The sequence below is a fragment of the Candoia aspera genome, chromosome 1 (assembly GCF_035149785.1).
Source record: "Candoia aspera isolate rCanAsp1 chromosome 1, rCanAsp1.hap2, whole genome shotgun sequence".
Lineage (NCBI taxonomy): Eukaryota > Metazoa > Chordata > Lepidosauria > Squamata > Boidae > Candoia > Candoia aspera.
Genome location: NC_086153.1, coordinates 343,780,037 through 343,793,675, shown reverse-complemented (window position 1 = coordinate 343,793,675; position 13,639 = coordinate 343,780,037). Strand labels below are relative to the sequence as shown.

General features: G+C 46.6%; 1 protein-coding gene across 1 annotated transcript in view; it reads right to left on the bottom strand.

The window, feature by feature from the left end:
- Nucleotides 1-2,980: 2,980 nt before the first annotated feature.
- LOC134488547 (GRB2-associated-binding protein 2-like) overlaps nt 2,981-13,639 on the bottom strand; it is a 48,920-nt gene continuing 38,261 nt past the window's right edge. Inside the window, exons 7-10 of the mRNA XM_063291028.1 lie at nt 10,990-11,080; nt 9,119-9,221; nt 7,735-7,860; nt 2,981-3,124 (exon numbers count right to left, since the gene is read on the bottom strand). Coding sequence (XP_063147098.1) covers nt 2,981-3,124; nt 7,735-7,860; nt 9,119-9,221; nt 10,990-11,080 — 464 coding nt within the window. The remainder of the gene's footprint in view (nt 3,125-7,734; nt 7,861-9,118; nt 9,222-10,989; nt 11,081-13,639) is intronic.

Below are 13,639 nucleotides of genomic sequence, written 5' to 3'. Positions count from 1 at the left end.
CTTTGGCGCGGGCGAGCGCGCGAGACGCTACCGGGTTGCTGTTCCACCGTGCGCTCCCCCGGGATCGCGATTGAACGCATCTGCACGGCCTTTCCTCTCCCTGCTGGAGGATGCGTGTTCTGTGAGCGTGACCCACGGGGCGACAGCCCCTAGCCTTCCGGGAATAGGTTTTGCAGCCCAGAGGATCGGGCTAAGTAGAGAGAGTCCCGATCGGCTTAGATGCGTTATGATGCCCTGGGATCAGTTTGATCAAACAGCCGAGGCACGGCCCTTTCCATAAACTGAAGACTCACATCTTGCTCGGGATCCCATTTTCGATGCCAGTTGTGGCTGAGGGTCCCTAATTTAATTACTTAAAAAAAAAAAAGTAAGCAAATCACAAACAGCCAACATTTTAGCGCAGGCTGTCTGCTGCAGGTTTCACCTGTATTAGTTTTTGGTGCAGCGCATCCTGTGAACTTGGCAAAACACAGCCATTAAAACATACTTTTGAAAGCTGTAAAACTGACTTGCCCTGAGTGGACTCACTAGAGCATCAGAACAATTATCTACAGAAACAAGCATCTGTCTTATTTTTGCAGTTCATTTGTGTAACACCCTTTTGAGAGAGACTTTCCTGCTTCACACCTTTTGCATTGCAAAGAACTATCCAAGCCTTCAGCGCCACCAAACTCAACTAGCTTTATTTCAACAGTCTTGTACAATAAGAAAAAGCGTAACTATTTAAAAAGAGAAAAAGAAACAGTAAACATTACTATTAACAGAAGAAAAACCCCATTGGTATCTTCCACATTTAAACACTTGTTAAACATGCATCTAAGGTTGCCAGATTTTTTTTGTTAGAAAACAGCACCAGCTCCTCTGCCTTCAGTAGCAGCCTGGCTATGCACCTATTGTTAAACTGAGGAAGAATCATTTGCTATTGACCATGTCCGGGTGCTACTAGATGCAGAAAGTTGGTTAAGGTGTTATCACTGCAGAGGACCGAATGATTTTCATGGCTTGGAAACAATGACCCCAGTACTTGATCTGTGGATCCTGGAGCATTTAAGAAACCCCGTGTGACCCTCTGAATCCCTGCCACCAAAAAGGGAAACCGCGTTGGCAGACACCAGCCTCCGACTGTCAGATGGGGCTGTCCTGCTAGCAGAGCTAGCAATTTAAGGATTAGCTTATTCAGCTGAGGAGGAGGAAGACAACAAAATAATACTTGCATTCCTGGTGATCTGAACGCACCAAAGGAAGTGGCCATTTGTTTTACAGCTGCCCTTTGCGTTGACGTTGTCATAAACCCTTTTTAGTAGCGGCTGAGGATGAGTTCCCCAAGACTTCATGTCCACGGCAGAATAACTTGGCCCACTTAACGTTTATGTTGGAAGGTACAGCAGCCAGGTAAGGGGAAAAATATGGCAATCCTCATGCCATTTCCAGAACTAAGGAAGCAGTCTTTTTTTTTAAAGGGCCATCCTTTTAATGCCAGTAAACTGAAATTTAGCAGGCCAGGACTTTCTCTGCCAACAGCTAGTGGTAAGAAATGTGTCTTGCTTCATTAGTAAGTATTGACAATGTCACAGCTGCTAAAAGATGTCTGTTCTGTTTAAAGAGTAATACCCACATCCAGAAAGGTAAAATTTTTTTTAAAGTGATGGAATTTAGTTCAGCAAGTGGCAGAGAATGATAATTTAAAAAATCTAGAGAAAAAAAACACCTTGGCCAGACTGCTTCCAAATTCCTATTCAAAAAGGGGGGAAAAAACACACCCCACCCAATCTATTTTCATCTGCAATGCAAACAAAATGAAGAATGCCTTAAGCATTCTGCAATTGCATCTTGTACAGAGGTAGAAAATTTGTGATTCTCTTCCGCTGCTGACCAGTATCTCCGCCCAGTCCGACCTTACACCCTGTTGGATGGATTTTCTGGGATTTTTAACTCGGCAAGTATGTGGGGGCCCCAAGTTTTCTCCTTCTTGAAAAAACAGAAAAATAGATCTTAGCAACAGGAAAATCTTTTCTCCCAGCCTGAGCATCTCCCTAAGGCAGTGTTTTCAACCTCTGCAACTTTAAGATGTGTGAACTTCAGCTCCCAGAATGTGCCAGCCAGCATGCTGGGGAATTCTGGGAGTTGGTCCACACATCTTAAAATTGCCAGGGTTGAGAAACACGGTACTAAACTGTAAGAGAAAACCCTAACTAGACAAACACAAACCCTGTTTTAGCATAATACATGAGTGCATCTGCTACACCTTTACCTGACCCAGGTAAGTGTGTTGTGTGAACACAACTCTTGCCCTTTCTCCACCATCAGGAGTGTGTAGCCAAGGAGGACTAACCAGTTTTCAGCAGGGTCTGTCCCAGAAACTCTCCAAGGGATCCTAGCCCTCTGCAACCTCCTTTCCCAGTCCCCTGCCTTTGGGTCGTTCTGTGGGGAAGGATGAACTGACCGCAGAACCCGGGTGCTAGAATTCTCCACCAATTTTATGATGGAGGTTCCTTGGAATCACAGGCAGACCATTGCAAAACTTGCTTGCAACGGTGTTTTGACTGCCTGTTCTGCTTGTCGTTGGTGCTAATGCCACGATATCCTGGGGGCTTTTGCATAACCACTGTGATTTTCATGAAACCCAGATGGCCTCCTATCTCCAGCAAGGAGCAAACTGCCACCCTGCTCACCTGGCCAGGTGGGACCACACTAAGGAGACCAAGGCGATTCATTCACATGTAGTTAAAGCTCTGCTTTTCACAGCTTTGCAGGGATGTATGTTACCCACATAAAAACAACACTGTAATAAAAACTAGATTAGTATGGAAAGGACCTGCAGACTAATGGGGCCTCTTTGTTGGAATTTGGTGAAACGGATTCATTCGAAGTGTTGTTTTAGATCCCATCTCAATACCTAGGCAAGGGGCAGTACAAAATATCCTTCTGGAGGTACGCCTCTGTAAATGCACAAGCATTAGCCAGGTTTTCCCCCGCTTGGCTACTGCTTCACCATCTTGCTGGGCTCAGATGACTGCCGGACGTTGACCCACTCCTGCATCGTGCGCTGCAAAGCCTGCGTCTTCTCCTTGTCCACCTGCTTGTAATCCACCTTCTCGTCAGAGGCGACAGATGACGTGGGGGGCTGTCCGCAGAAGGAGAGGACGGGAGAGAAGGGATGTGGTTAGCGAACTGAGAGATGGGAGAAAGCTCCAGGTTTTGCGTGGTTTGCTTTTCAGCGTAAAGCAGTGTTTTCAAACTTGGCCACGTTAAGATGGGTGGGCTTCACCTCCCAGAATTCTCCAGCCAGCCTGTGTAAAGTACCAGAATCAACCCTCTCAGTAAAAGATTTTCTATTTGTTTTTGCCTCTGTTTTTTGCTTGAACGTTTTATTTAACCAATAAAAAAGAGATTAAAAAACCAGAAAAATGTTAATAGGTTTTTAGATCACGTCCTTTTCAACAAGAAAGAATATTTCAGAAATGACCACACTGAGTTTTTGTTGTTGGAGATGCAGGGAAACAAACACCTTATTTAAATGTATTCCATTTCAGTAAGAAGCAATTACGTGTATTAACTCAACCCGAGATTTATCTCAGACAGAGAAAACAAATGTGTAATCAAAAGACTTTGGAAAGGCAAACGTATGGCTGCAGCAATTTAGTGGTTTGAAGATTAATTGATTAATATAGATCAACCAGAGAGGAGCATAATGAATCATGATTTCAATTTATCAATATATGCATGTCTGCAAATATACAGTTTGCATGTTTTTGCTTCCTCTTTTCAGGCTTTTCCCTCCTTCTTTTATAATTTGGGGTTTTCTTTTTTCTTTTTTTGCATTTAGTTAATAAAAAACATTTAAAAAAAATAAAAGATCCCAGGCAGAAGCTTCTGCAGGGCAAAGCATGTTGCTTTATTAGCAACCTCTTATGTGGCTCAGCGGGTAAGACGCCAGGCTTATCGACTGGCAGCTTGCAAGTTCGGCCCAAGCGCCGCGTGACGGAGTGAGCTCCCGCACTCGCCCCAGCTCTTGCCAGCCTCGCAATTCGAAAGCATGCAAAAGCGAGTAGATAAATAGGTGCCGCTTCGGCGGGAAGGTAACAGTGTTCCGTGACTGTCACGCTGGCCACGTGACCGCGGAAGCACCTTTGGACAACGCTGGCTCTTCGGCCATGAAACGGATGAGCACCGCCCCCTAACACGACTAAATGGGAACCTTCACCTTTTACCGTTAGGTTCATAGACCAGATCACCTGTTCCCTTCAAGGCTTTATTTTGGGGGGATAGGGAAGGGAGAATAATAATAATAATAATAAGAAATTAATAAGAAATTAATAATAAAAATAATTAAGAAATTAACAAGAAATTAACAATAAGAAATTAATAATAAAAATAAATTAATAAGAAATTAACAAGAAATTAATAATAAGAAATTAGTAACAAAATAAATTAATAACTACAACAACAACAACATTTTTATCCCACCTTTTTATAATGAGAGCAATTGTGCTGGATCCTTAGGAAGGGATCTCAGAGTCTTAAAATTGTCCTGGCTCCCTACTTTTCATCCTTCCAGTTAGACGTGGCTTTACATTGTTCAGTCATTAAGTCATGTCCGACCCTTCGTGACCCCATGGGCCACAGCATGCCAGGCCTTCCTGTCCTCCACTGTCTCCTGGAGTTTGCTCGGATTCATGTTCATTGCATTGGTGATGCTATCTCACCATCTCCTCCTTGGCCATCCCCTTCTCCTTTTGCCTTCAGTCTTTCCCAGCATCAGGGTCTTTTTCAGTGAGTCCCCTCTTCAGATTAGGTGGCCAAAGTATTTCAGCTTCAGCTTCAGTGTCTGTCCTTCCAATTAAGAGTCAGGGCTGATTTCCTGTAGGATCAACTGATTTGACCTCCTTGCAATCCAAGGGACTCTCAAGAGTCTTCTCCAGCACCACAGTTTGAAAGCATCAATTCTTCGGTGCTCAGCCTTCCTTATGGTCCAACTCTCACAGCCATATGTCACCACTGGGAAAACCATAGCTTTGATTTGTCAGCAAGGTGATGTCTCTGCTTTTTAATATGCCATAGCTTTCCTTCCAAGGAGCAGGCGCCTTTTAAGTTCATGGCTGCAGTCACCATCTGTGGCTGATCTTGGAGCCCGAGAAAATAAAATCTGTCACTGCTTCCATTTCTTCCCCTTCTATTTGCCAGGAAGTGATGGGACCAGATGCCATGATCTTAATTCTTTAATGTTGAGTTTCAAGCCAGCTTTTGCGCTCTCCTTTCACCCTCATCAAGAGGCTCTTTAGTTCCTCTTCCCTTTCTGCCATTGGGGTGGTATCGTCCGCATATCTAAAGTTGTTGGTATTCCTCCAGGCAATCTTAATTCCGGCTTGTGATTCATCCAGCTCATGATGTTCTCTGCATATAAGTTAAATAAGCAGGGTGACAATATATAGCTTTGTCGTACTCCTTTCCCAGTTTTGAACCAATCGGTAGTTCCATGCCCGGTTCTAACTGTTGCTTCCTGACCCGCATACAGGTGTCTCAGGAGACAGGAAAGGTGGTCCGGTACTCCCATCTCTTTAAGAATTTGCCACAGTTCGTTGTGATGCACACAATCAAAGGCTTTAGCGTAGTCAATGAAGCAGAAGTCGATGTTCTTCTGGAACTCTCTTGCTTTCTCCATGATCCAGCGGATGTTGGCAATTTAATCTCTCGTTCCTTTGCCTCTTTGAAACCCAGCTTGTACTTCTGGTAGTTCTCAGTTCATATATTGCTGAAGCCTGGCTTGTAGGATTTTGAGCATAACCTTGCTACCATGTGAAATGAGCGCAATTGTATGGTAGTTTGAGCATTCTTTGGCATTGCCCTTCTTTGGAATTGGGACACAAACTGACCTTTTCCAATCCTGTGGCCTCTGCTGAGTTTTCCAGATTTGTTGGCATATTGAGTGCAGCACTTTAACAGCATCATCTTTTATGATTTTAAATAGCTCAGCTGGAATACTGTCATCTCCGCTAGCTTTGTTGTTAGTAATGCTTCCTAAGGCCCACTTGACTTCACTCTCTAGGATGTCCAGCTCAAGGTCAAGGACCACATCATTGTGGTTGTCAGGAACATTAAGGTCTTTCTTGTATAGTTCTTCTGTGTATTCTTGCCACCTCTTCTTAATCTCTTCTGCTTCTGTTAGGTCCCTGCCTTTTTTGTCCTTTATCATGCCCATCTTGGCACAAAACGTTCCCTTGATATCTCCAATTTTCTTGAAGAGGTCTCTAGTCTTCCCCATTCTATTGTTTTCCTTGATTTCTTTGCATTGTTCATTGAAGAAGGCCTTCTTATCTCTCCTTGCTATTCTTTACATTACTTTCCTGTAATTCAGACTGGCTGAGGTTCCATCCAACTGCACTTTAGCCTGCTGTACTGTGCCAGCGTGGTTTGCCTATGGTTTGGGGTGTGATATCAACCTAGAAAACTGAGTAAACCGTAGCTCAACTTATCATGGATTAAGATGTGTAAACCCACCTACAGGTAGTCCTCACTTAACAACCACAATAGGAACTGGAATTTTGGTGGCTAAGCGATGTGGTCATTAAGCAAGGCACCATGTGACCAGACCTGATTTTATGACCATTTCTGAGGTAGTCGTAAAGTAAGTCATGTGGTCGTAAAGTGAATCATGATGGTCATGAAGCAAATCAATTGTTTCCAATTGATTTTTTGGGTCAGAAACCAGCTGGGAAGGTCACAAATTGTGTTCATGTGGCTGTAGAACACTGCAAACAGTCATAAATGTGAGCCAGTTGCCAAGTGATCAAATCACAATCACGTGACTGTGGGGGGGGATGCAACAGTCATAACTTTGAGGATGGGTCGTAAGTAACTTTTTTAGCCGCATCATATCTCCAAACCATCATTAAATTAATGGTGGTTAAGTGAGGACTACCTGTACGGGATGCCATTTGATATTCTCAACTTCCTCCCCAGCAACATGTCCCATTCCTAGCACTTTTGTGTGTGGTGGGAACTTCTCCTACCCTATGGGTACAAAAAGTGTGTGTGCTTTGGAGTGTTTTCAGTGAGGTTAAGGAGCAAAATAGCCAATTTAAGGACTTTTACCCTTTAAACTCCTGTATCCCCCTCTCCATATGGACCATGCTCCTCTAAGTTTAGAGAAAGGGACTCAACATGATGCATCAAGCTTAGCGTGGCCTTGAACTGCCTTCACCAGATGACTCTGTCATTTTGCAAAATTCAGGAACTATCAACCAAATGATGGGGGGAAAACAATCCTTAGCTGCCACCTCACTGCGGTCTTGTGCTTAGAGAACTTTCTCAGATCCGCTTCCCTTCAGAAACCAGGTAGGTGACAGTGCTGAAGGAGAACATGTTCTAGAAGATCCCAACTCCTTCGTCCCACAGTGTGAGAAGCAGCAAACCAACGCATCAGACCAGAGCGCGCTTAAGTTCTGGATCTTCAGCATCACGCTGTGCGAACCAAGCCACTGTACTTGGTAAATCACTCTTAATTGCTTTGCGCTATGTGTGATGGGGCTATTCAATAAACTATGGTTAATTTGCCATCTCCCCTATTAGTAGTAATCTAGGAGCTGCTGAGTTACCCTCCTTCCACCTGCTTCCAAAAAAGCATGCACCTGTGGATGTGTGTGGTGCGTGGGTGGGTTTAGATTTCAGAGAAGAACTCCAGGACTGGTCTGCAGCCCATGGGATTATTGCAAAGACTTCAGAACTGGATGGTACCTTTTGATGAGGACCAGGTGAGCTCAGCTCGAAGTCCAGGACCAGGTAGTTACCGCTTGCTGTGCTCTTCTCTGGCGCCGGACTGCTTTTCCCACCAGGAACGGGAGACGCAGAAAGTAGGTTTTGCTAAGATTAGAGCAACCGATTGGGATGCAATCAGTAAAGCAACAATTCAAATTATCAGTCCAAATCTGCATAAAGGTATTCCTCACTTAATGACCAAAATTGAGAACAAAATCTCAGTTGCTGATCAAAGCTCTCATTAAGCAAATCTGACCCTATCTTATTAAGCGGATCAGTGGTGTTGTAAAGGAAATCACATGGTCGTTAAGCGAATCACATGGTTCCCCATTGATTTTGCTTGCCAAAAGCCGGCTGGGAAGGTCGAAAATGGCAATCACGTGACCACAGGGTGCTGCCAGTTGCCAAGCACCCAAATCATGATTACGTGACTGCGGGGACGCTGCGACGGTCCTAAGTGTGAACACCGGTTGTAAGTCAGTTTTTTCAGCACTGTCGTAAGTCTGAGCCACCACTAAACAAATGGTCATTATGTGAGGACTACCTGTAAAGGTTTGACTTCTGTAACTTCTGGGGGATGTCAGGCTTCCTTCCCCACCAATTCAAGGATGAAAGGCTCCTTTGTGTGCAAATTCAGTGTAAGTATAAAACATGCATTTGTATATGTAAGCCACTGACTTCAGGGGATCATTGTTTACTCCCAGGTGCCTACAGAACCTTAAGAATGAGATTTTACTTGCCCTTTACTCAGGTGTTTCAGGCCTCTGAGTATCATGATAGAGTTTTGAAGCATTTGAAGTTAGAGCCTTTAAGAAGAAATAATTGAAAAACAGAGTAACTTAAAGGATTCTACACAGGCAACACTGTGGGCGTCTGCAGGAAGAAGCAGGCAACATCTCACATGTTGCCACATCAGTTGCACAACAGCATCACGATATGTGAGACATCACCGTGACGTCCTTGTGGCTTCAGCCGGATGTCACTGAGCGACTTCGGCCCTGATCTCCTCTCAGAACCCCTCGACCGACCTCACCGGGACCACTAAATGTCTCCACCTGCCTGATCGTGCCTTCGAGAAAGGGCTGGGCCAACTCGGGGAACTCCTGGGCACCTGCGGCTCTTGCCTCGATATGGGACTGCCTCTGAAGGCACCTGCTGGGAGAGGACGGGGGGCTTCCTTGGGCAGTTGGCGGGAGAACAGACTGCTGGACAAGATGGGCCAGAGGTCCAGCCCGGCAGGCCACGGCTCATGTCCTCCTCGAAGAGCCGTGTCAGCCGTGGTAGAAGAGTGACCTCAGTGCATGAAAGATGAGGAGGTGTGGGAGAGAAACAAAAACAGAGGGAAGCTCCTGCAAAGACTTACCATGGGCACATAATCTTCTGCGCTACCTCCCGAGTTGGTGCTGGTGATGCTCTGGGCACAGGTGGGGCGACAATATTGAGAAAAGTTGGAGTGGAAGGTCTGGCTGAAATGAGAGCAACCAGAGGAAAGGTTACAGCAGGTCACAAGATGGCTCTCAGAATCCTATCTCCCAAGCTTGGAGCCACAGGAAGACAACCAAGGTAAGGGAATACCGTGAAGAATTCCAGATGCAGGTCTGACCTTGTCATTCAGATAATCAAGTACAGGAGTCCTCACTTAATGACCACAACTGGGACCAGAATTTCGGTCGCTAAGCAAAGTAGTCATGAAGTGAATCTGACCCAATTTTACGACCTTTTGCGGCAGTTGTTAAGCGAATCATCATGGGCATTAAGCGAACCATGTGGTTGTTAAGCAAAGCACGGGGTTCCCCAGTGATTTTGCTTGCTAGAAGCTGGCTAAGAAGGTAAAAAATGGCGATCACATGACCACAGGATGCTGCGACGGTCATAAATGCGAACCGGTTGCCAACTGCCCAAATCGTGACCATGGGGACACTGCAACAGTTGTAAGTGTAAGGCCGTCAGACTTTTCAGCACTGTCCTAAGTCTGAACCATAACTAAACAAATGGTTGTTAAGTGAGGACTACCTACAGTGGCATGCAAAATGCCCAACAACAAAGAGCAAAGGCTGATGGTGTGCCAAGGGAAAGTGGCATCATGAGTAAGTGTTTCAGAATCAAGCACTAATGGAAATGGTTTGTTTGGATAAGGCCTTGCCTCTTTTAAAGCCATGGCTGGCTTCCAATTTTAGACAGAGCTACAAATGGGGGTGGCGTGGGCTTGCCGTAAGGCGATGTGTGAACTCAGTCCCCGTGGTTTGCAAACTCCTGGCTTAGGATGATGTGTGAGCTGGTGGACGGTGGCTGATTCAACAACTGCGGCCTCACCAAGACACAAACCCGCTCTTTATCTCCACAGACGATGAATTACAATCTGAATTAGGGCATGACAAATTCTCTGCAGCCCAACAGGCAATGGGCGGAGGAGCCGCTCAGCCCCAGGGGAGAGGTGCTCTGTGCCAGAAGGGTCAGTGGCCGCTTTGGCGTGCAGAGGGAAGAGCTGTGCCGGGCTTTGACCCACGCGTGCTGTGGAGAATCTGGCAGAGCCGGGGCCCCGGGCTGCACTCCTTGAACAGCCGCATCTCTTCTCAGGATCATGCAGCTGCTCTCCGCCGCTGCCGCGCAATTCCAGGAAAAGACTCACCGCATTTAAGGAGTTGCAGACTTAAGCCCCCCACAAACACCAGACTGTCCAAAGCATCTTTGGAGTCTGAAACAGTGCGCAGCCCTATGAAAAAGAATTATTTTTATTGTAAACCGCCCAGAGTCCCCCCTTTTCAGGGGGGAGATGGCGGTGATAGAAATTTGAAAAATAAATAAATAAATGTTTCCCTAAATATTTGGACTGAAGGTCTAAAGATCTGCATGCTGCCTCTCATCTGAAGCCCAGTCAGGCAACCCAGAACTTTGCCACCAAGGCATCTCGAGCAGTGTTTCTCAACCTGGGCCAGCTGAAGATGGGTGGACAGGGACTTCTGGGAATTGAAGTCCACTTGTCTCCAAGTAGCCAAGGTTGAGAAGCACTGCTCTAGGCCATTACAAATCTTCCTCTGTGGGATTACAGTTTACGTTGCTATCCTTCATATATTTTTATGCAATTTCTTGTTGAAGCCAACCACATTCTTTGCTCCTGTTACTCTACTAGGGAATAATATGCTGTTACTTCCTGGCTACTCACAGGTGAAAACCCAGCCTGCCTTGTGGCAAACTATGGCAGATATTTAGCAAACAATCCAGGATTATACTCACCCAGGCCTAGACCACAAGTTTGTGACCGGAGATTTAAAGGGAAGTTCACGGATGACTGAATTGCCCCTCAGGTCAAGTGTGGCTGGTTTTCCTGGAGGAGAAAGATCAGAGTTAGGTCCGAGCAGCTGCTTAACGATCCCTTGAGCTGAAAGGATCAAAACCGTAATATTTCCCACAAGCATCAAATGGAACAAAACTCTGAGGCCACACGTGGTAACCTGTGGTTTACGTGGGGTCTGCACATTCCTTTTGGAGACTTGAAAACGTTTGCCCACTGTGGGGCAGCAAACATGCAAACACCACAGGGCAAGTCTAAAGAGACTTAATTTCATTTTAACCATCCAAAGTGTGGCGTCCCGGGCGCTCTCTGAGCCCGGCTGTTGGCCTGCAGGCGTCTCTGCGCGACTGGGCAGTGTTTTCAGGGTGAGGGCGGGCGGGGTCTGCCCCGTTTGTCTGTGGCAGCCTGCCCTGCCCACGTTGGTGGGGATGGGTTTCTTGGGGCGATCCCTGCTTCCCTGGCTGCTGGAGGGGACCTGTTCCGGCCTTTCTGTTTTCTTCCTAGCTTTCCCATTGCCTCTTTGGAATGGTGTGCAAATGGGGTTTCCCTCTCTGGGTCTGTTGATGGCTGTCTTGCCTGAGTGCCCGGCTCTGGATCTGGCTTGGTCCAGGATGCTGACCATTCCCCAGTTGCAAGTGTGGCTGAGCCTGTCCCTGCGCTGTGAGACGAAGGGGCTCCTATCGTGTCTCCGAGCTGCCTGCTGGTGTCCCTGGATGGGCCCCGCTGGCCTCCTGCCTGCCTGCCCTCCGCAGTGGCTGCGACTGTCCTTGCCCTGCGGCTGCAGGGGGCTCCTGTTTTCCTTCTTGGGCCCCAGGATCTCTGGGTCCACCTGAGGAGTCCTGGATGGCTTTGGTGGCCGGGGTGCTCCAGGGATGCCACATGGCTGAGATGGCCTCCTGGCTGTTCCTGAGCTGTTTCCATGTACCGGATCCACACTTTTGGTTGTCTCTGTGGGAGCGCCATAGTCTCCGGGTGCTGCATTGCAGTCTCCACTGTGAGACCTGAGAGTGGGGATCCCGTGGGTGCAGGCTTGCAACGAGGGTCTGTGTCACCCAGGGCAAACATGGATTCCGCCCCCATTTTGGTGCCCCCCCAGCGCGGTGCCTGGGGCACATGCCCCACTTGCCCCCCCCCCAGCTGCAGCCCTGCATGGGCGTTGATATATTTGTCCATCAGACTGAAAGTAGGTTGTGAGGCAAGTAGATGACACCTTTGATAGAAGATTTCGCATATACAGAACTTAAATACGAATATATTTCATTTTCATATATTTTATACATAGTGTTCATATATTAGAGACCTTTGCACTTGTATTATGGCCCTGAAGCCATGTTGTATTTCCTAGAAGAATTTTGTTGACTTTCTTACTCTTCCTTTCTATCAGGCCCTGATAGGTAGCTGTGTGCATAGAAACAAGGTAAGGCGTACATTCCAAGGACAGCTTTGTTGGCATTTTTTTTCTGCTCTTGGCTACCAAGGTAATTCAGTACTTCCTTAAGTATCGGCTGGGTGAAGAGGTCGAATTTAATTGTCCTCGGTTTAGGTGTTAATAGTTGCATTGCCTGAGGGGAAGGCAACTTGCAGGACTTTTGTTTAGTTTTTAGCCTTGCAGCCGAGTAAGCAGCTCAGTTCTCTCTGAGAGTGTGTGAATGCACAAGCCTGTAAACGTGTTTTTGTGCTTTCTGTAAATAAATTTATTTTTATAGAAATGCCTGGTGTGTGATTTTTCTGATCTCTCTGGGCCAAATGCTTTCCAGCACTCTGCAAGAAGCTTCTCCAGAGAAAAGGCATTGTTTGGTCAAGGCATCCTAGCAAGGAAGGAAGGAAGTCCCTTCTATGGAATGACATTGAGGGAGAGGGAAGGAAGGAAATTCCTAATATGGAATGAGGGTAAGGTGGAGGATGGGTGACTGAGTCAGGGGTGGTCTTCTGAAGGAGGAGTTGAATGGAAGGTATATAATGGGCTGTACGGAGGGGGTCTTGCGGGGCCGCCCACCCAACAGCTTGCTGTTGTTGCTTTTGTTCTTGGGTGAAGAACTTAATTTCATGCAACTGCCTGTGTCTTTGGTCCTGGCTCAGAAACAAGCCTGATAAGGAAATATAAAAAATTCTAAAACCATCATCAAGGACCTATCATTCTAGAAGGAAACCACAGCCCACCCCCACTGGCAGGGCAGGCTGCTGTAGATAAACAGGGAGCAGACCCGCCCTCCCTCGCACTGAAGGTGATGCCTAGTCGGGCAACGAAACGTCTGCAAGGAAACAACCAAGCTCAGAGAGCATCCAGGATTCCACAGTTCAACCCTCAGCTACAAATATTCTCTTCTGTTAAAAATCAAAAGAAAATTCCGTTTGCCCCCTGAAACCAAAAGAGTTTCATTTCGTCCATGAGGCTTCTGAGATTTTTGAGTTGCAAAAATTGAGCTGCAAAAATTGAGCGGGCCACAGACTTTCTGCTGCCACCTATTGTTTGACTGGATTTCCAACACAGCTCTGAGAGCCCAAAGCCAAGAACAGGATGCAGCCCCACCCGCTTTGCATCATAACTCCGCCCCTCCTGGCTCCTGCTTCACTCCCAAAGAATCAATCAAT